The following is a 23783-nucleotide window of genomic DNA, read 5'->3' as shown; positions in this document are numbered from 1 at the left end:
CACAGTAAGTGCTACATGTTTTTATCTGGTTTTCTTTCAATTCAGGCAACCAGAACTCGATGATCTCTACAGTCTTCATCTTTAATAGAAGCCTGTCAGATTTACTTTTAATGATGGCTCTGTAACTATCCTGGGAAGCCTTCCCTTACATTTCTCCCCAGAACTTCACAACTGTTGAAGATGTCTCTACTCTGAAGTATTCATCCCAGCTTCCAAACCTGCCATATGCTTGGGGAAGGCTTTGGGAGTTCACTGAGTACCAAGTGCACACCTAAGGAGTGAAAGCTTGTTTATACCACTGATAATTATATATTTTAATACAGAATGATACTTCCTTCCAATGTTTTCCAGTTATCTGTGCCACAACCAATTTATCTGAACACTAAGAATTAACAGTGATAGTGATCCTATATCAGGACATTATGGTAGGCTTTAAGTAGCATTTAATTGATTTGTATATATTGAGAAAAAATAAGTGGATTTAAAGATGTTTATTTATTTATTCATCTTTGCCAGAATTACAGATTTCTTCTTTGATACCAGAAAGCCATGTGAATGAAATGACATATTCCTTGCACAACTTATCAGATGGATCTTGATATATGGATAGCTCTAAGGTAATATGATACTAAAGATTCAGGAATCCTGATAGTTATTTGTTTCTTTCACATATTTATTCTGACCTTGACTATACTTCTTTTGGAGATCCCTTCTGTAAAAAAATAAACCAGTAATATTTATTGACCTTACATGACAACACTGAGACTTGCTCAGTGCAAGTGCGTAAATATAGACTCACCTGCCAGTGAAAATGCTTATAATGAATGCAAGGCAGTGTTGCTATTCTAATGCAACACAGCATCTCCATTCACAGAGTACAATGCTACTTGGACTTTGCTTCACACACTAAAATGTGTTAATATAAAGGTATTTAACTTCTGGAATACACAAATTAGTGGTTACACCTATTTTAAATCTCCCCATATGGAGCATCGATATAACACATTTCCCAACTAAACTATCCAAACACACTGCAGAGCTGCCCCAAATTGAATTAAGCGAACCATAAATAATAAGACAAAATAAACCTAAAGAAATTCAGGTTATAATGACCAAAACCTCCTAATTTCACTATAAACTCAAAGTCCACAAAAAAATTAGAGAAACGCTTCACTTCATTATTGTTCTTTGTCTATTCTGCTTTGTGATGGCTATACATACATGGTTATAGAAATATGTATGCACCTGTCTGTGTTCTTATCCTGAGTAATCAAGCCAACTCTCCCCGCTTTCAGTCCAGGGTAAGTGATGCAGTGTGGTTTTGTTTGTGTGCAGGAGAAAAAAGTACATTTATACCACAATGGAATGTCAACGGAGCTCTTACTCTCATAATGGCAAGAGAATCACGGTTACGTTCTGGTGGGCTGGTATCAGTGTTAATGATGCCCTGGATACGGTTCAGACTGTGCTGGTGCTGCTTTTTAAGGTGCAGGTACTTGAGCCACGTGATGATGGAGGCAGTGGTGACTCTGTGCAGGTATGTTTGTGCACGGGTGTGTGTGAACAGGGGGCAAGCAAGGAGCAAAGACCTGTCTGAAGAGACAGGGAAGACTTAGATGCAGATAAGAGAGAGGCTAATGAAAGCAAAGCAGGTGAGTTCCAACCAAAGAAATCTGAAAGGAAATAATCATAGCTGTTAGTGCACATCCCCAGATGACACCAGAGGAAGAGTCCACACTTAGAAAGCAGGGCAAATCCTAAAAAAGGGTTAGGGAAAACCTCTACCAATGAAGAGCAAATACACTGCTTGAAACCCTGTTCTAGAGACGGGTTATACACATACCTATAGAGCACTCACAGAACGGATGCAAGGGAGTTTTTCTGGAAGTTTTCACCACTGGAATATGATTTGTAGATTCATAATGAGGTTATGAGAGAGATTAGGCAGCTTTGTTTATGTGCAATGTACCCTCCTCAGCTATCCACAAGGAGGGAAGAAAGGCGAGTGTATATCTATCTGATAAGGTACGTGTCAAATCGATGTTATCACTTGGTTCAATGCTTGGAAGAGTTAGGCAGATGATTCTGGAGACTTCAGGCAGTAATCTGGATTGTGCTAACAATGCTGTACTCACATAAAAAATTATTAACAGTTTGTTCCAAGTCATTCCTTACAATCAGTCACAATGAATGAAAGCCTTGGGTAGTACAAGAAAACTTGTCTAAGCTATGTGCAAAGAAGTCACCCTCTTGATTCAGCAATTTAAGTTTCCTATGATGGGAAGAAGCTAGATAAGATTGATGGTTGGTTGTTTTTTTAAAAAATTATTATAAAAACTGAGTGTTACTGTACTATGCCAAGATCAAATAATAAGGCATACACACCCACACATGAGGGACAAAGTGGGTAGGTAGAAGACTCATCACTCACCACACAAGCTGTAAACACACATACTTATTGAGATAACCATACTCTTATGTGATACTTCTCTCTCCCATGCCCAATCACCAGTGCATACACAGTTTGATGTCTCTATACATGACTAATTCCCTTGTGCAGGGAGCAGATATCTGCATACACTCCTGTGAAGTCTCTCCACACACTGGTCCTTTGTAGGCAAAAGAACTTTTTACCCTTTATCCTAATGTCAGTTATTAAGATGTTTCATTTTTATACATTAGTGAGAACATTCTAGTCACTGGGTGTTAATGTACAAATACAAAAAGGCCAAGGAAAAAACCCACTGGCCATTCAAGACATTGGTTTATGCAGTAAGTGATTTTTACCAGCTCTGTACAATCAGGGTATGGCTGTATTTTTTAATTACAAGATTCTTATTGACAGAGTAACATCCTGATGCGGAGATGTCTTATCAAATTGTAAGCTTCTCAGCAGTGGTGTAGTTTCTCCATATGTGCTTCTAGAGTAGTTGATAAAATAAGGACACAAACTCTGACTGGTGTCTGTGAGCCTCGAATGCAACAATATTTATAACTGAAATATTAGAATTCTTATAAAGCTGACAGAAATTAAGACTTTTTCAAAGTCATATGAGTGTGGAAAATAAAGGTACAGATGAAGTGTAAAACAGAGGTGTGCTATCCTTTATCATTACACTTTAGGGAATCCTAAAATGACAGTAAAAAGCAACTAGTGCTTCCCTCAGTCCCCTCCAAAATTCTAATGCAGCAGTAAAATGGCGTATGTCAGTAATAAAAATAAAATGTCTGTGACATTTTAAATGTTATCGTACTGTCACAACGGAATAAAATTAGCTTGAAGAATGATCTAAAGGGATATGATGCAGTTCATTATGTATAACAGCAACAGCAGCAGTTTCCCAGTGTTCATAAAGGTTTCTCCATTAAATTTACCTCCAGTCAATAATTAGGAGTCCACAAATAAACCTAGGCAATTAAATCAATACTGCTGGGCAATTATGTACCAAAGTTCTAGCTCAATGGCACAAAAAGACACTATATCAAAATGCAATATTAAGTGATCTGATGCAATTTTCAACAGAACATTTTCTCAGAGTAACAGAAAGGGGCAGGAGCGCATCTTTGTCCGAGGTGCAAATGGGTACACAGTTTGCCAACCTGTAACGCTAAGTGAGCAGCCCGTTAAGTCCTAACAGCAAGCTTGCATTTCACCACAAGCTTTAGTTTTCTGATCACAAATATTACCAATGCCCACTAAAGGAAACCGAACTCTCTGCAAGATAGGAGAAGCATTTTAAAGGGCTTCGAGCTCTTCAGTGAGCTGCTCCCAAACAGACCAAGAAATCCTAGCAATTTCCATCCCTGTGACTTAGCACAGAGAGAGATGAAAAGCAGAGCTGACTGCTCCCAAAAAGCACAAATCTCCTTGCAGTTCTTTAGAAATGGCCATCTTGCCAAGAATTACTTTTACCCTCAGAGCTCCTTCTGAGGAACCCCACAAGATGGAGCAAAAATCACTGAAAACCACTATTAACTTGTACACAAACTGATACAGCTAAGAGCAATGGGCTCCTCTATTCTCCACTAGCGTTTGCAATCCTTATATAGCTGGTTACATAGCCAACAACCCCCTCACTCTCTGTGCCCTGTTTTTTTGCTGTCTATATCGGATGAAGAGAAGTGATAAAAAACTGCTTAGGATTTGTTAATCATCTGCCAAAGAATGATATCCAGGGATAAAATAGCAATTCTTCATATTACATGAATCCGATTCCTATGTTGTTGTCCACAACATGGGCAGAATATTGAAATTTAGAGATTTAAAAAATAGTCTTAAAACTAAGGCTATTTAGTGAATAGAAATAGTTGAGGTTTTACCGCTGAGTTCCATGTAACACTACGAGGTCAAATTAAACTGACAGGATTTCTGACAAAGCCAGTAAAAGCAAACTCGTATTTCCATCTCCTCCACTGCAGCAATTAAGCAGTCTTAATGGCAGTAAGTTTTGATAATGAGAGAGGGAAAAACTGTCATTTCTTAAAAATCTGGTCACAGGACACAATCTAGCTATTAATGATAAAATATCTAAACCTGAATGTGATTGTGCCTTTGAAATGGCTTTCAAAATATTTTCAATCATTCGCCTTCTTAACTGAAATAAACTACACTGCTAATGGACCTGTGCTAGTGAATATGCATTAGGAACACTGGATTTATAAATCAAATCTTATTTCTTTTCAGACATCAGCTACCCATCATCTGAATAACAGAGACAACTAAAATATAATGGAAAAGTTTCAACAGTCAGTGTATGTTGTCAGTGATGTCCAAACAAAAGCTGACTACGGCTAGAAAAGCAGGGCTCTCACCTGCCAATAAACTGCCCTTGATCACTTACAAGAGGGGAGCATCCCAGCAGACTCTGTGTGTATTAAAAAAAAGACTTGAAAGAGAAGAAAAAGTATCACACAGGTCACAGCGGCAGTCTCAATGGACCCCTCAGGGATTTCTGCTAGTCTCAGCCTTGTCATCCTCTATGCAGCTTTCCTCTCTGCCCAGAAAATGTCGATAGGAAAATGTTTGAGGGGCCTCTGGTGGAAATTTTTTCATTCTTTCTGCATTGACAGGATGCCAAATCAATATTTACTTCCCACTAACAAGCTGCTCGAGGTCTCAGTAGAAAATATTGTAGAGAATGCGGGAAGACACGATAATAAACAGCTGTCTGGCTATGAGGAAAACATGAATTGACTGGAAACAGGTCCACAGTAAAAGGTCACTGAAACCCATGAACTCCTCAGGTGTCCATATCAACTACTAACTTTAAAGGCACATAATAAAAAATCTCTTTTTCCTAAGAGGTATGAGAGAATGGATCCTTTTCACTCTAGCAAGCATTACACACTGTTTCAATAATTCAATTAACACATTTGCCAAGATCTGTGCTGGTTTTCTCCAGCACTGTTTCACTGGTTTCACCTGTTCTGTTTGCTACCACAAATCCTTGGTTAACATCTCTTTGGTGTTATCTAGTGACTCTTATTGTAGGAGAAATAAAAATGAAATGCAACAAAACAAGGATTTTTACATTGCCTCATCACAGTATAGCTTGGGACCATTGATGGCAGCATAATTACAAATGCAACAGATTAATTATAACCTAAAACCACTTAGTTACTCAGAGTAGATAGTTATAATTCATTAAGGGAATATATAAATTTGGCACCTGTGCTTGAAGAAGTTTTTGTATATACCGAAGCCATTCTTTATCTTTTTCAAAATCCATTTTTGTCTTTTCTGTTTCCTAAAAATAGAAACATATAATATAGACAACATATTTTGACACCATCTGACAAGAACATAATGAACAATAAAGGAAACATGTAACTGGATATACAGTAAATAAACATTAAATAAGTCGTCACCAAAGTATTGCTATAGCCCAATAATGGTCAATTCCTAGACAACTAAAGTAATTGTACAGGCTTTATCGTGTATTATTTCATCAGGGCTAAATAAATCTGGTTAAGAAATCCTATTGTTGTATCTATTTGATAGAAGGTGATTTGATGAAATGCTATCAAGTATTTCACAGTAAAATATACACTAGAAATGGGGAAAGAAAAAAAAAGGCAATGGATTCCCCCAGAAACCATCTGTTTACTAGAACTACCTTTAACAGGTATCAGAATTCAAGAAAGGCAGCATCAACAGAATCAATCTGGCACAGCAAGACACATTCTAATTTTGTTTTCATTAATGCAGCAGGCATTTAAAATGTACAACCCTGTCAAATAGTCATGATAAAGAAAAATACTAAGGATTTTTAAATAATGTTTTTACATCTACATGCTCAGAACAGTATATTTCTATTTATGCATGCCCAAAGTCTTGCCACCTTGTGAGTCTTTAACCTGACCTTTTTATTTAAATCAAACTGTTCTGTTCTTTTTGTGCTGGATGCTGCATAATGTAATTCCAGTCTTTACCTGGAAATTCTATTCCTCAAGACCGGAAATATACAGGATCTTCTGATTTAGCCCCTTTTTACTTTCAAGAGTTCTTAAAATAACTTACCTCATCATCTTCTACTTGTAATATTTCCTCCAGATCAGTTGTTGAAACATTAAGAATAGATGCTGCCAACTGAACAGACTCTTGGGAAAGACCCTTTTGGCACACTCTCACTTCTCCCATTTTTTTTGCCTGTTTGATTTTTGTTCTCAGCTCTTGTACCCTGTGCTGCAACTCTCTGGTTAGAGCCTGGAAGATGCAAGCAAAAAATACTTGACTGTAATTCTTCTTAGAATGCAAACGCAATGGAAAAAACCCAGCATCATTCAGACTAAGCTCCATTAGATGAGAATTATCTTCATTCTGGTTTACTGGTTCAATAGGATACGTTCTGTGACAATAAACAACATGGTATTTAGAATGTAAAATATGAATGAATACATTAAACCAGAAAATATTCTTAAATATACATTATTTTTTTGGTCTGTGTCTTTAGCAAAATAACTACAATAGTAATGAAAAACCAGTTTCTGCACAATCAATTAAAAATCCCTCCCTGCTACAGTCTACCAAAAGTGTTCATGAAATAACAACAGAAGTGTCAGGAGTTAGAGTGGTCAAACAGAGATGTTTTTAAAGCTTATTCATACCTCGCCGCATGAAGAAGCACCAGTATACCTCTTTGTTCACAACCTGAATTTTTGGTTCCTAAGAAGACACGGCAATTCAAAACTGTCCTGGCTGCCAATTCTCCCCAGCAGAGTTTCTACCGTTTAAATATTGTCCATTGCTGATCAGCAACACGCCCTCGGAGCGCATGAGCCCGCTGTATGGTTATCCCAGCTTTGCATAGGAATGGTTGTACCGCCTGTGCAGCTGGCCCAGGGCAGGCAGTCTATCCGCGAGGATGCTCTTAGCAGGTAGGAGGTGTTTTAAACAGATACCAGCTCAGGTGGCGGGAGGAAGATACGGCGCCGCTCCAGAATTACTGGAATGGTTCTTGAACCCTGGCTTTGACAAGGCCCAAAGCAGGGGTGCCAAGAGAAGTGTTGGTTTTAGGTCCCACTTCTGCTGTTGAAGACGCCTTGTGAGTTTTAAGCAAGAAATAGAGCCCGATTGGATGTGTGATGCTCCTAATGCTGCGTAATTAAAATGGCTTTACTATCATTGCTACTATTACTAGTGACTAATAAAGACAGTAATAATAAAGAGCAGTTTCTCTATGATAATTTCTGAAACATGGTATACACTACTAAGCCAGAAACACGCTTGCAGCTTAAAAAACACTCGAAGAATACTATTCAAAGAAAATTGCTTGCAAGGTTTAAATTATAGGAAAGGAGAACCATTAAATGGTGTAGAAAAAAAGGGATCACAGGGATTTAGTAAAGCTTATGTAAAAACCTATGAAAAGTAAATAATAGTGAGATGACTAGACAAAAAAATTGTATTTAGAGTTAACAGGGAAGAAGGAATCCTGCATGGGTGAGTCCACTCTCCTTTGTTTATTTAAAATAAGAATAAAAAAACAGTATGAAATATCCTGCTGAAAAGACTTTGTTGACCTGAATGAAAGCTGAACAGAATCCAAACCTGATTTTGGTTTTTGATCTCCACCACCACACAAGCACTAAGCTCAAATACTACTTTCCACAGCTGAACATGAGCCAAACTGCACAACAGAGAATTGACGGTTCAAGCTCCTACCTTTCCAATTCCTAAGTTCTCTGGTTTAATGAAATAAAACTAAGCATATTTTAGATCATCAGCTGTACAATTCAAGTTATTTTGTTTCAATATTTATGCAACTATGAAAAAAGCATTTTACAAAAAGCAGGCAATAGAATTTTATTTCAGAATTGTTTTCTGAGAGACAAAAGCAGTAACTCATTGTCAGAAGACTGTCCTAGCATATTCAACTTCCATGACTCAAGCAGAACTGTGATTGTCAACACTGACACCTTGGCTGAGTTTAAAATGGGAAAAAAATGCGTTCTTTCAATCATCATATATGGGCCTCATCATATTAAACTATAAAATCCTCAGAACTCTTTTTCTGCAGAATGCCTTCAACTCATAGGAAGTGACTGCAGAATCATGAAGCCTGTTTATTGGCATTTGGGATAAAGTACTCTACAGCCTCCAGTGTATTCAAAATACAGTCATTAGTGGGCATTTGTTCATGTATTTCAAAGAAAGGACAGCAGATTCATCCAAATCCAGATTTGTTCCCATCTGGTCCTGTCAGATCCTCTCTGATGGGAATTTTTCTACCTATTCCCATCAACATTTTTCTGTATTTAGCTAAAGTTTAATTATTAAAACCAAAATTACCCTGCCACAAATTTGGGGAGAGGAGGTTCAATGAAATTTGTCCCATTTTGTGATTCAAGTTTGCGTCCCTCCATTCACAGCATTTACAATAAAATATCTTGCACATAGACTTTTTAGCAAGTACAGAGCTGAAAGGAACGAAGTAACTCGAAATTATTTGTATATGCACATTATATTGCTTCTTTGAGGCGTCTACTGCCTTTCTAATTGCTGCAGCAGTATTTTCTGCAAGTTGAGCCATTTCTTCTTTCATCTTTTGGATCTCCTCTTCCTTTTGTTTCTCTCCAAAGTGCACACGATTTTTTTGTAAGTTAGCTTCCTCTAAGAGCTTTATGAAATCCTTGACTTTTTCAACGGCATCATATTTCTCCCTTTCTAGATTAACATACTTTGCCTGAAGCTCTTTGATTTGTTTCTCCAGGGCTGTTCATTCTGTTCTCAGCTGTTACAGGCAGGGAGCTAGGGCAACTTGGACCATGCTCATAGAAGGAAACAGACTGAGAGAGGATGAGCCTCAACTACAAAAGCACACTCTAAGAAAAAAAAAATTACAATGTGGTTTTGTAGCTTTTGAAATGGTCCAACAGGAAGTTGCACCATGTAGGAGATATATTGGACATCAGAGAAGTAAGCTCAGCTGTCCTTATTCATTCAAATGGAATCAGCCTTCCAAATTTTAAAAGTAAGGAGATCTCTCTCAGATAAAGGTGGCAAGGCTATAAAATGCACATTTGTATACTGGTGCAAAGAGGAAATGTAAATTAAAGGAGTAAAATATCAAGGAAATTAACTGCAAAGCCACATGGAAAGACTACAGACAATGATAAATAGCCAAGCACACACAAACAAAAAGCATGACAGTGAACAAATTAAACATTCACTTGAACATCTCAGAGAACATACAAACATTGCCAGACAATGTATCAGTCTTATTATTTCATAAATTTTATTGGTGTATCCAAACTACGAGTTTCATGATAAATGAACAAGCTGGTAACAATAGCAACAGTGGAACCTAGAAACTGCAACTCTTAGTTCAGAGTTCTGGGGAGAATGGTTCAACTCCTTGCTCCACACAGGGCCAGCCAAGTCAGAGCATGTGACTGAGTGATGCTTCTCAGGGCTCATGGCTGTTTCCACTTCAGTCAAGCTCAGGGCTGTGATCACTTTCCCTGGGGAGCTTGTGCCAGTGCCCGACCACCCTCTCAGTACAGAACCTCTTCCTAACACCCAACCTAAACCTCCCGTGTTGCAGCTCTGTGACGTTCCCTCAGGTTCTATCACTGGTCCCCAAAGAGAGGAGATGGGCACCTGTCTCTTTGCTCCCCCTTGTCAGGAAGCCACAGACTGCGATGAGGTCTCCCCTCAGCCTCCTTTTCTCCAGGCTGAACAAACCAACAGACTTCAGCCTCTTCTTGTAAGACTTCCCATCCAGACCCTTCCCCATCCTTGCTGCCCTCCTCTGGATACTCTCCAATAGTTTTGTGTCCCTCTTGTACTATGGCACCCAAACTGCACCCAGTACTCAAGGTGAGGCCGCCCCAGCGCAGTGTAGAGTGGGACAATCCCCTCCCTGGACCTTTGGCCATGGCGTGCTTGATGCACCCCAGGATACGGTTGGCACTCCTGGCTGCCTGGGCACAGCATCTCTCCAGTCTTGCTGGGGCCAGGAAGTGAGCAAGCAACTATATGGTGTTTAGTTGCTGGCCAGGGTTCACCAGTGACAAATTTATAGAACAGTATAATCTATAGAGCAGCTCTATACATAGTATTTTGTGTGTAATTCAATAGAAAAATGTCTTCAGATACAAGTAATGATGTGCCCTCAGAAACTTACTTAATTTGTAAATTGGGATGGTATAAGGATGGTATATGGCATTGCACTAAAGATTAAATGGAAAATCTTTCTGTAACAAAGTTAGTTTCCTAAAGAAACAAAAGTATTCTGAAGATGATACAGCTGTCTGTGGAAAACAAGATCTAAATCTTAGAACATTTGAGAGTAAAGAACTTCTTGTATAGCAGAACACCTATTTCTGGGTAAAGTTAGGGCAGATCCTAGTGCTGTAAAATGTTGAGAAAGCATTACCAACCCAAATACCTCATGATCAACAAGACAAAAAAAAATAAAATGGAGAGACCCAAAGAGATCATGTCATACACTGTTTCAGCAGTTGCAACAAGCATTCAAGTTTCTTCAAGGAAAGTATAGTTCTTTGGTCCTTATTTCCTCTAAAAATTACTCTCGAAATACTTTCAGTAATAATGTTTAAAGTGATCTCACAGCATGATTGCTGTACGTCAGAGAAAATAAAAACTTCTGCAGTATCTCCATTTTATATATATACATTGTTACCTCAGCTAGCTACCTCACTTGAACAAATACACCTTCTAGGCATAACTTTATTTTGATCAGAAAAGGGACAAGAGTGTAGACAAGAAATAAAGACAAGGCAGACCACTGCAATAGATTTGTCTGGTCAAGGGCTATAAAATGTAGCATTGTAACCCACGGGAATGAGTCAGCCTCAGGAGGTTAACTTAACTCTTACCATCCTCTGAGATCACGTGTGATGTCAGGCTCCAGCTGATGCCTGAAAAATAGAGTGTAAAGGTGTAGAGGAGACATAGACCACTCTTACCTTCTGCCACCAATTTCAGTATTGGTAATGACAGAGAATTCTATTGCCAAATATTAAAGTGGTAGTAACGTTGTTTTACCATTGTCACTCAGGTCACCTTATAACATGGAGCACTGGTTTAATTTACGTGTTTTCAGTCAGAGCTTCTGCTTTAGTTCTAGAATTTATGACCTTATATGTTCAAGCTGTGTGGATTGTCTCTTTATTTGTACATATCTGGAGTTATTAAGATAGGCTTTTATTATTTTTATATTAAGAATAAAGTAAACAAACAAGTTGTAGAAAGCATTAGAACTCAAACAAAAAAAAGAAAGATACGCTCATGGGACTGTAAGAGTGACAATTTTATCTAAAAGCTAGCAAAGCTGCAAAGTTGTAAAGGCTAAGTCAATAAAGAGATGAAAGGGGGAAATACATCCAGAAAAGCAAGGTATCAGATTGATATGTATGCTATAAAATTAATAATGTTATGTTGATTTGCACCGAGAATAGTGCTCACGACTCCACAGAGGTCAGTGGAAGATGAAAGTACACATCACCAGGAAGAAACGCTTCACCTGATGACTTGTAAGAACTGCATTTTAAATAAAGACTGAGAGACTGCAGCATGTACACACAGAATCATGTGATACTGCAGTTGCACCTACAACCTGATTTTCCACACCCATTAAACACACGTTAGCATAACTAAAGATCTAACAGACAAGATCTGAAAAATTAACAGAAGTGATCTAAAATATTACCAGCCTCTTCTACCCTTGTGGCAAAAGCTACCTCTAGTTAACAACACGTCCAACATGTCTCCACTGTCCTAGTGCAACCTCACTTTCCTCATGGCTCTGAGACACGGATATCAGACTGTGAAGCAGAAAACGTGAATTCAGTAACATCCCAAACCAAATCAGAGTGAGAACATCTGGAAAAGCGTAGACAGATTTGCACAGTGTTGTTTTTCAACAACTTCAACTTAAACCCACCATAGCTTTCCTGACAAAGCCCTTGAGTCACACAGTATAAAAGGAGCCTCAGGGTTTCAGTATTTGAACACAAAACTCAGCTTCCAGGCATTTAAAACTACAGATCCAAAAACCAGTTAAAATGCAATAAGGAAGAAGAATATCAAGGTACAATGACAGAAATGAGAAACTATGTTACAAAAAATTAGATAATCTGATTCCTATCACAGGTAAGATTTTAATTTGTACAACTATGCTGGCTTTGAGTTGTGCTGCTCCTGCTTGCACTTAGGGTATCAGAGGAGAGAAAGTCTTACTTGGCTGGCAGATCTTTAAGTACCAGTTTTGTCCATATACCTTTGCTACCAATCTCATCCTACATCCTCTAACAAATTGCTTCTTGATTAAAAGCTATTGAAAACAATTTTTTAAAATTACAATGTAATTTTAAGCACAAAACTGGAACCATTCTTTTGACAGTTTCAGGTGTGGAAAACCGTAAGGAAGAATATTAAAAATATTTCAACCTACATTTAGTATTTATAAAAAAAATAAATTAAACACTCTGTTTACAAATTAATAGAAAAAAATGACCAGTTTTAAAATTTTAGATTGTTTTCAAAATAAACCGTATTTAAACGAAGATGCAGCGATAGACTTATTCTGGCCAATTACAGTGTAGTTCATATTTCTATAGGGAAGTATGCAATGTATACTTGAGAGTACACTTAGGTTTCAAAATTCCCTTTGTGATTCAAAATTCAGGGTTTTGTATTACTGATCAGCCTTTCCTCTTTCTCTTTTTCTAACCCTCTTCTGATAACTGTTTAGGTATCACCCTTCCATTTATGCCTGAAATCTTACCAGGGAAATCTGTTTCTTTTCAAAGCATTCTTTGTAACACAGCTTGAGGCAGAAGAAAGCCCCTCTTTTTGAATCACCTGGGTGCTTGACTCAGAGAATGTACAGCAGATTATTACTGATAGGAGGGACATTTGGTCTGGCACAGTATCACTGCTTTACAGGTACCTACTCTCTCCTGTACATGAAGATGTAAGGCTGTCAAAAACTCAAGTTGCAGATCCAAATGTTTTCAGCCTGATGCTTTTTTTGTTAAGTATCAGCAAACATGCCATAGTTTTCTCTGTGCTGTTGCTAAATTTTCAAGACAATTACCATGTTTTGTGACCTATAACAAGGAAAAAATAATAGTTTTCTTTATAGCAGAGAATGGGTTGAAATATGTATAATCAGTGCAGGATGACAGGCAGAATATTTCTGTCAAAATATATTGGTTTCTAAAATTATATTTATGTGAAATGGGCAATAATAATAATTTAAAGTCCTATTTACTTCAGCATTTAAGTCCTACCTCATTTACATTAATTTTTTCCCTGCTGTAAATTCTTTGGTTTCAACAGAATTACCTCTGATTTACACAGGTGCTGGCAAAACTAGCATCATTCCTTTAAAATATCATATATTACAGTTATTTACAGAGAGAGGGAGCAAAAAAAAAAAGGCACTGACACAGATTAGAGCTACACATGCATGTAGTAACCGATGCCTAGGATCTCAGAGAGTTTATTATCTGAACAGTTAGGGCAGGCAAAGTCAGCACAGTTATACTGGACACAGCAAACAAAGAATATTCAGGGCAAACCAAGAAACACTGAGGTGAAGCAACATTCCAAAGGTCGCACAGCAGGCCGCTGACCACCAAGATTTCCTGCTACTCAGTTCAGTGTCCGAGCTTATGCTATTCTTCTGCAGAAACACATGCAAAGCATAAAAGCTATAAACCAGATGCCCTGTGTAAGACCACGGTACTGCTGAAACAAACACGTATGAAACCTAATTTAACAGGTCAGCTCTGGCATTCCTTAATACTCTTTAAAAAAATTCGATAAATCGTATCAATTGTGTTTTCTTAAAATACTGTCAGTTGTCATTTTTTATGATCCCACCCTCCTAGAGCTCTTCCCACCCCTCTTTCAGCATGTCTCCTGGGAAATCCTCCCCCCCTCCAGCTCCCATCTTTCTAAATTACTGCAGAGCCTTCAGAGGGGTCTGTATATGAGCACTTTCTGTTCTCTCTGCTTCAGCCTGTTTTCTTAGTAAACTGATCAACGTACATTGAACAGTTATTTCTGCATGACCTCTTAAATAAATAATTGCTGGAGCGCTTTCTCCTCCTTTCCAAGTTTTGCCACTTTTCCTCTCATTTTGAACAAAAACTTTTCCAACCACTTCAAGCTCAGAGCCTTTACTACATGCTTTGTACTCATGCATTCATCCCCCAAGTCCTCCAGTTACCCCTTTTTCCAGTCAACATCCTTTCTACCTTTTAGACCCCTAACTGGCCAATGTTTTTAAATTAGTCATCTTTCTAATTATCTCCAGATCATGCACAATGCCGAGCATCACCTTTAAAAAGAAGTCTCTCCAAGCCATTTAAAGGAATCACAGGTGACTCTGCACCCATCCGGGGAGTACACTGCAGAGTCTCCAAGTAGCTCCCAGCTGAGCCTGTTGCATTCTCATTCTCTAAAAAAAAACCAACAACCCTTTAAAGATTTTTATTTCCACAGGCAGGAAAAGAAGCTATTTGCAAGTTGGTGAAAATAGTTTCCTGTTCAGATCAAGTTTGTTGGATCTGTTCACATGCTATCCACCTATTAGAGAGTCATTGAAAAATGCAAGTAGCACTAATATCAACAAAGTCATGTGTCTAAGTCAGACACATATCTAAGCTTTGGATGAGACATAATATGCAGTTACAGAAACCTGACATGTCCTGCAATTTAGTTACCTAGGTTGAATCATTTAAACAAATTCACAGATAATTCCTCTAAGCTCTTACTATATAAAAAAAAAACCAAGACCACAACACATTTTAAGCTACATATGTTACCATCTTTACTTATCGTAGCGAAAACCCAGTACTATCCTTCTAAGCATAAAAAGCAACGAAAAAAGAAGAGTAAGGAAAAGCTTTTATAAACCTATCTATTTATTCTTCATTTACAGTAATAAACATTTTAACTATTAAGACGTCTACATTATATGCTGCTCCTACTATACTGTATGCATCACTAACCATATGTCTTCTGTAAACTGTAAGAGTTCAGCCATTCACTTCATTCATTAAAATTCACAGGACCTAATATTCTGTTTACAGTCTAATAGATATTCACTGTCACTATTCAGGCCTCTGATTCAATTTGCCTAAATCCCAGATGCAGAGTAATCCTGATGGAGATTAGCTTAATTTATCACCAATTTCTTCTCAGAACCAAGAAAGGTTGGTATTTCATAATAAAAGCTGTGTTTGTCCTTTTTTTCTTAAAGCAGCATGCCTAGAGAAAAAGCAGCAATAAATGCCTGATTTTTTTAATGGTGAGATTATTTTTTTTCTCAGTCACACAAATTTTGCATTGCATATAGGACACCAGGACACCTTCTCTTGAAACTGTGTATTCTGCAGGTAAGAATACTGATTTTTGTCAGACTGGAAAACACCCCTGTAACCACGTATTATGCTGATTCTGACTGAACACAGATTGGCAGACTCATCATCTACTCCATACAATAGAAAATAACCACTCCGGGTATACTTTTCTAGGTAAAGTGTTGACAGTTTGGAGTGTAATAAATGAAATATACTTATCTTTTGGCCTTTAAGTGTTCCCAATGGGGGACATTTCCTAGCAACTTGAAGTCATATTAAAGGTGTCCACTTTCAAATCAAAACTGACAGTGCTGATTTACGTAGTGATACTATGTGCTGTTGTTTGCAAAACGTCCCAGTAACCTGCTGATGAAACCTTCATTTGGTCAAACGACATGTCCAAGTTGGCATGGTTGACATACAATTGTGTAAACTTCTCAAAATAAATCAGTTTTTATCCATACAGCAAACTATAGTTCTGATTCAATAACAAGTACACTTTTGCCAATTATAAAATTTTAAAGTTACCTATTACACATAGCATTTTTAGATAAAGAAAAAAATGATCATTCAAATGGCAACCTGAATCTGATCTGGTATCTTTATAGAAAGTATGGTCTGCACATGGGTGTGGAAGAAGCTGGAGCCATCATACTGCCAATAAAACTGAATCCACAGGGTTTGAGAACAAATTTGCCACTGGAAACATACCGTCTCCCCATAACTGGAGGATCCTGAGAGTCCCCTGCAAAGATTTACTTCTGTCTAAACAACTGACTTCGTCACTGGAGGTACAAGCAGTAGCAGTGTACTTGTATTGCTCTCTTGTTGGAAAGGAGATGTTAAAGCCCAACAGGATATTTCCCAAATATTTGAGCCTCTCTACACAACTACTTATTATATCTACTTTTTAAAAATTCTTATTATTTTTATTTGGAGCTAAAGAGGACATCATCTGCATATGGCTATTGTGAGAAGAATGTTAACCTGGCAATACTCTATTTTCCCCAACACAGAACAGTTCAAGACAAAGACAACAATGGTAAATAACAGGAATTTGCCAAATGACAGGAATTTTTAATGTGGAAGTGATGAGTCATTAATTAGACTAATTCTTTCTAAGAATAAGTTTCCTGTGACATTTTCAATTAGCGCTGCCACTGAATGCTGCCACTGGATGCTGGCAGTCCCAGCATCTCTAGCCCATGATTATGTAAACCTTGCCCTGCTCTGACCCTCTGTGGTACACAAAAGCTGGTGCTCTGGGTTTTTAAAAGGTTAACTGCACGCTCGTGAGCTTGATCACAGTTGATAGATAATGTTTATGAGGACATTTCATAAATGGAGGAGGGAAGAACTGTCGTTGGGGCAGAAGTGAGCAGTGAGGATCACTCAGAGGCGGAACTTTTTAACAGAATTGTTACTTCTCTTAAACTGCATATTAAACTACAGCCCAAATTAGCAGTTAGAAAATACGCCACAGCAAACTGATGCCAGGATTCAAGGTAAACTGCAGAAAGGTAAGAGAGACTGACATATACTGGGACATAACGCAAGCTGACTGAATGGCATATGACTGGCAGAACATCACTTGACCAAGCAGAGACGGAATGGAATAAGGCCTCTGACATGTGTGTCTGCACGTAACTGTACGTCAAACAACAGAGCAAGGGGGAAATGCACCTAACTTTAAGCCCTGCTCTGAGTAGCAGAAATGAGGGCAGATGTCTTAAGAGAATGAATGTTAGATCCCCAAGTAGATCCACTAAGCTTGCCAAGTAAACTGCCATGGGTCTTGATTTGGCAGTCAATTCTATCAGATGGTTATACTGGAGACCTATCAAGAACAACGCCAGAACAGACCAGATGTGAACTGTGCTTCTGTGGGTATCCTCTGCAGAGAGCACACAAGTCCCAAATCACAGAGGCATTATGGAAGTGAGAAATGCACTCGGCTGACTTTGAAGCTTTCAGCTGCCACCACCTATTTACAGCAGCCGCAGTTGAATTTAGGTGCCATATCGAAACTTCAAAACACCTTCCTCAAGGTCAGAAAAATTCCGATATTTTCATGCTCAGGCAGATGCCACTACTGCAAATGAATTTATAAAGATGAGTTTTGCTGATGTACAAGTTGAATGGGACAGACAACACTACTCCATCTTGAGCTTTCAAGGGTCTGTAAAAGCAACATGCATTACAAGTCTATGCGAGCTTACAAAAAAAAAGGAGAAAGGAAAAAAAAAGGCAGGAAAACAGAATTCCCATTTCCAAAATCCTGTTCTGGATTTTGGATGCTTTCATAGCAAACTAGTATGCTGTACCCTACTTTTGGTAGACATCCAGTAAAGCAGTCTAACAGCCATTTTTAAACTTTATCCAATAGTCCTTTTCTTCATGTGCTGTCACAAGTGTTACTAACACAACAAAGAACATCTAGCTCTGGTTGCTGTGCTGCACACAACTGGCCAGATCCACCTGAGGACCCCGCAGTGCAATTCATGCTATAGAAAATACAGAACAACAGTACACTATAGAAACTGGATACATGGTTCAAAAAGAATTTATACTGCTGAATGAAGCTGGATGGGATAAAAACATGCGGACATGTAAAAGGCATCTAAAATAATCTCAGAGCAACCTAGTCCCTCTTACAGGTAAGTTTGTGTTCTTCTGTAGTAAAAATGTTCAGTTTGGCCTATCTCACATTATACATACAATTACTTTTATTATTTATCAGTCTTCATAAATGCCGTTGAGAAATTTAATCTGTATTTTATATCTAATTCTTTGAAAATGTTTAATAATCAAGTTTAGCTCTGATCTTTACAGAACTCTACAGAAACGCCTAAATTTCAGTAATTACTTTTCAGATCAACCACACAGACCATTTTTAACTCCTTTAGTGTATTATTGATATTGCATAGCCTACATTTTTTATCTGAATGTCCCAGTGTTAGGTCAGACATCTTAAAAAAACAGTACATTAAAATGAATAGTAACCTTTATCAACTGACTTGTACTGCCTTCCAGAAAAGAAATTAGATTTATTGAATTTACTTTACATAAAGTCATTCCAAGTATAACTATACTCTCATGTTTTAAAACTTTATTAATTTAATCTCATATCAGATTTTTATTATTGTAGCCAGCAAATAGATCAGACTGACCTAAACAATACTTATCCTGACTGCCTTTTCTGAATATCAACTCACGTTATCATTCGTTTAGCTTCATGGCAGTGTTGTCATATATACATACACTTACTTTGAATACTTATTTAAAATGAGGATCAGCAAGATAAAAGATTCTCAAGCAGCGCTACAAAGTGGTAAGTTACAAGAATTCTCAATGGAAAAATACATCTTTCTAGAAATTGTTTAAAATCTTCCACTACCTACTAACAGACTGGGGATGTTTCAGCATCTTCATATAACACCAACCTACTTCCTTGCAGGGACAAATCAGGAATTGTCTTTTCACAGTCGCAGAGTTGTTTTATCTAATTGTACCCACAGTATGGTTGTATCCAAACTGTAACATATCCAAACTAGTACATATTAAAGTCCTGACCCTTTACTATTGTTTTTGGGCTGGCTACCCACAGATTTCATGTTCATGTCTTTAGCCGTTTCTCCAACCTCTATACTCTATTTTCATGTTATTACCTATAATCTGTTTTCCACTCTTTTTTTTTTATATTGCCTTTTTATTTCTAAATCTTGTGTTCTCTTTCCTATCAAACCAAAACACATATTTATCAGGAGCTACCCTCCAATTATGGAACTGTGGGGTATTTCTGGTTACTTAATAAATGGTTAGAGTGCACTGTTTCTATTCATATTTGCTACTAGCCTTTGTCTTCCTTCTACGAGCTCTGGAGAAATGACCTGCTCTCAATCAACCTAGTTTAGGTGCCCTGTCGGATCCTACCGAATGTAATTTAAGACTCACAGCTGATCTTTATATCACACTCCAACAAATATAAATCCAATAAGGACTTAGGACATATTGGATTCAGCAACTTTGGATTGTAATTACTTCTTCCACAACTTTTAGAAACTCTTACTGGATTTTACAATCCAGCTATTTTATTTAATTGTGCAAGTGTCCCCAGCTGGGTTCCCCATAGGAATGCAAGTCTTTATTGTAGATTACAAATATGTCCTTATACAGTAACTCGTCACATCCTCTAATTTGATCCAGTCGTGTATATCAGACTTCTACCAGAAACTTCTCTCCCAGGTTTTGTAACTTAGTATATTGATCCAAATGGATTCAAGATGCTGTGGTTGGAGTTATCAATAACTCTACAGACAAGTAATAGTGTATGCTATAAACAGAAAGAGATACACCTGTCTTCTCTGCAGTTCCTCTGTTGTCCTGTTATTAGCCATAGCTATTAATTAGCAACACTGAAATAATTTAATTATTGCATATTAAGAAAAGAATGATATATTGTGCTGAGAGACACAGAACGGCTACAAAAAGTAACTCCATTAGTTGATTAATGAGGAGATTACACTTGCACTTCGAAAAGTGGGGCTTGTGAAGTGATCGAGGCAGCAGACCAAGATAAGAGGGTTACACAGATATGATCAACAGGTTAAGCATGAGACAGTTCAAATCTGATTATATCTGATGTCTATAAAAAAACTTATTCGAGTTAAGGAAACTTGAGTGAGAACCAAGGTCAGGGGAAAATTGGCAACTTCCTGGAAGGAGACAGTAGAAATGAGACTGGTCTTCAAAGAAGGCTGGTGCAGGAAGGAGTACTGCTATGTCTTACTGTGCCACTTCCATCTTCCTATGTAGGATATAGCATCAGATACATAAGAGATATTTTATTAGGATTTACTAGATATGCTAAAAATTCCACTGAAATGCCAAGGACTATTTTTTTTTTTTCACAGTGGTATACTGTGAATAAAATCTGATTTTAGAGAACCTTTTTCCCCATAAATATTTAGTACCTAACTAAACAGAGCAGTCTACTGAGGAACTTGCTGTTCATCAATATTTGACTTACAGACAGCATCTTTATTTAAAAAAAAAAAAATGTATTTCTGCAGAGGAGCAGTAGTCAGCAAAAATGTTACTTGAAATATGCATGCATATTCTTTTATTCAGGGGAGAAATGACAAATTTAGCTTTATTGGCTAAATATTCATATTATTTATAGAGAAACTACAGATTAATATTCTTTTCACATACGGTACAATCACGTAAATGTTAATGAATACTCATGTCAAATAACAGAGAAGCAGTCATTTTGATTCCATGACAAATGAAGTATAATAGCTGCTAATGGGTGATTTTCCTCATTACACCTACTTTTGAGAACAGAAGACCTTCTGCTTTCTCATTTTCTAAATTTTACCAAACTTTTCATTATGGAAGTATGTAAAGTGATGATAGTGTGAACATTGGTTTATCTCCTTTGTCTCTAATTGCTACTGGAGTTTATTCAATAAAGTAATTCCAAAATTCACAACAGCCTTAACTCTGGCTCTCTGTCATCAATGACACAGGAATATTTGATTTTTAAAAATAGATAGTACATTAATTCAGACTTTCTCACACTTGGTCAAAAATAACACTAATTTCTTCCTCTTAGAGGAAGTGATCTGTATTAGAAGAAAGCACATTTTCCCCCCATGAAAAAAAACAGTTTGTGAAGAATAGGCAAGATCCTTCTGAATCGCTGGGCTTATATATTTATATATATATGTATTATACACTTATGTATTTTAAGTGTAAATAACACTTATAGTGAGTGTTATATCACTTTCCCAAGTGTTTTGTAACAAGTGATTTTTTAAGTAACGGGCACCTTCTTTTCCACAAAACTCAATTCTCATTTTAGCTTATAAATTCTTCGAATTTAAGATTTTAAAGTAAAGTCAACACTGTTCAGTCTTTTTTCACAACGAAGTTGGTGTGAATTTTGCAATTGAACTGAAATGGGATGACTACAGATCAGCGCCAGATGGCTGAAAACTGCCACGCAGAGTGACTTGTTACCTGATGATGATGGAAAGAAGATAAAATACACATGTATTAAAGTTACTGAATTTCACTCCACAGTGGAAATTTATTTATGAAGAGAGAACTATTTATGCCTTCTTTTTTACAGTTCACCGAAATACCACTGCTCTGTGCTTCGGATGACATCACACTTGTTCAAACACATATGGAAGCATCTCACCTCTACAGGAATCCAAGAACAGTAGAGAAGCGGACCTGTTTAACAGGTAAGTTATAACCTTGTCTGAAATTAGGTAAACAGCAAAAGCTAAATTCAAGATAGATATATATACTGAACAGGCGTTATAATTTTTAGGTGCGTAGTGATGATTCCAGAGAAAGAAATAGTGTTTATATTTCAAATACTAAGTTACAAAACACGTAACAGCCCGTGATGTAGAACTTCTCGCTGGAGCAGTATGATGAGGCCATCTGCATACCACCATGGACAGAGTATTACTGCATGACCCACTGTAGCAGATTGTTAAGTATTTAATGAAAATAATGAAAGAATATCTACTGCTTTCAAAACTGCTTGCAATAGGTAGCCTTCTATCTATTGGCAATAAAAAGCATACGCATGTCGACAACAAGGTAATTCATGCTAATCGGCAGATATGAATTATTTTCTTAAATGTGTTGGGAAGTTCTTTTGTCTGCAGAGCAGTTTGCTATACAGCTGAGCACTTTTTCTTTGGACCAAGTACACTGGCAGCAATATACAAAAAGATGACCAATAAAAATTGTGTAAATCGAGGACAGAGACCTGGAGCCACTGACTCTTTCTCCCTGTTTAGACCAGCTTAGAAAGAACACCTGGCCAGTGCAGGAACTTCAAAGATTTTTACAGAACAGGGAACACACCAAGGATCAGCCTCATGTAATCTTTTACATTTTGTTGTCACTACGGAACGCTTTTAACTAGGTGAACACTCAAAAGAAAGTAAAAACTCAAACCTTCACAAAAGTAATGAACTCTTCAACTTTGTCATTGCTGAGCAGCAGTTTCTTCTGCACAGTTTCCAAAGCGTGTCCACTCTGTTTAGCCAAGCCATGTAGCTGTTGAGATGCAGTAGTCTCAAGTTCAGTCATGGCACGCGCAGTCTCAATCATTTTGCTCTCTAGATTGGTAAGCTTGAGATCCTGAAATACACCCGCCAAGGAACAGCAATGAAATGATAAAAGCTGGTAAGCGGGTATAGTAGACCACAAACAAATGAGCAGACAAACCAGCCTCCCACAGAATAGTTAACATCACAGAACATTCTACTTGCAACACATAAAAGTTAATTTCATGGGAAAAAATAATTAAATGTAATTCCAGTCATTACATTCACGTTTCAGCACCTAAATTTCAGAGATGTGAATGAATCCAGTTTATCCCTTTTTACCCTTTTGGTATTTAGAAAGTCTAAGCTGATCACCTTGCAACTTTTCATGAGAATTCTAATATACCTTTTTCTCCAATTCATCTTTAGCCTTGTGATACATCTCCTCATACTGAGATTTCTCTTTTGTAGCTACATTAAGTCTTTGTTTCAGTGAGTCAATGGAAGTTTTTTTGTTTGAACACTCTTCAGTCAGTGCCTTTACCTGAAATAATGACAGGGCAAGAGCCAATGACTATTAAGATATAAAACTTAAAAATGAAAATGAAAACAAGACTAAGCTTACCTAAGTTGCATAAACATACCTGCATTACATATATAACCTGATTAAAGTACCTCTTTATGAAATTACAGTATTTAGTAAATATCTATCTCTGACCCAGTAAAGATCTGTTTGCTCTCAACCTTGTTACATGAAGTCATGACTCGCATTAAGTGTAAGGAAAAGTTCTTCATTTGTAGAGCTGTATGTTTATATATATATATTTTACTGTTACAGTGCATGCAAAAGGGAGCAAACAAGTTCTA

At 37.4% G+C, this 23783-nt stretch overlaps 1 protein-coding gene across 1 annotated transcript in view; it reads right to left on the bottom strand.

The window, feature by feature from the left end:
• The window catches only part of CNTLN (centlein), a gene marked incomplete at its 5' end in the record, with an annotated part of 194879 nt that overhangs the window by 3705 nt on the left and 167391 nt on the right, over nt 1-23783 (bottom strand). Inside the window, 4 exons of the mRNA XM_084278162.1 lie at nt 5670-5747; nt 6521-6706; nt 22825-23010; nt 23323-23460. Of these exons, the coding sequence (XP_084134288.1) occupies nt 5670-5747; nt 6521-6706; nt 22825-23010; nt 23323-23460 (588 nt within the window). The remainder of the gene's footprint in view (nt 1-5669; nt 5748-6520; nt 6707-22824; nt 23011-23322; nt 23461-23783) is intronic.

Source organism: Gallinula chloropus (assembly GCF_964237585.1).
Source record: "Gallinula chloropus genome assembly, chromosome: Z".
Lineage (NCBI taxonomy): Eukaryota > Metazoa > Chordata > Aves > Gruiformes > Rallidae > Gallinula > Gallinula chloropus.
The sequence above is the reverse complement of the archived record's forward strand: the minus strand, read 5'-3'. Positions and strand labels throughout refer to the sequence as shown.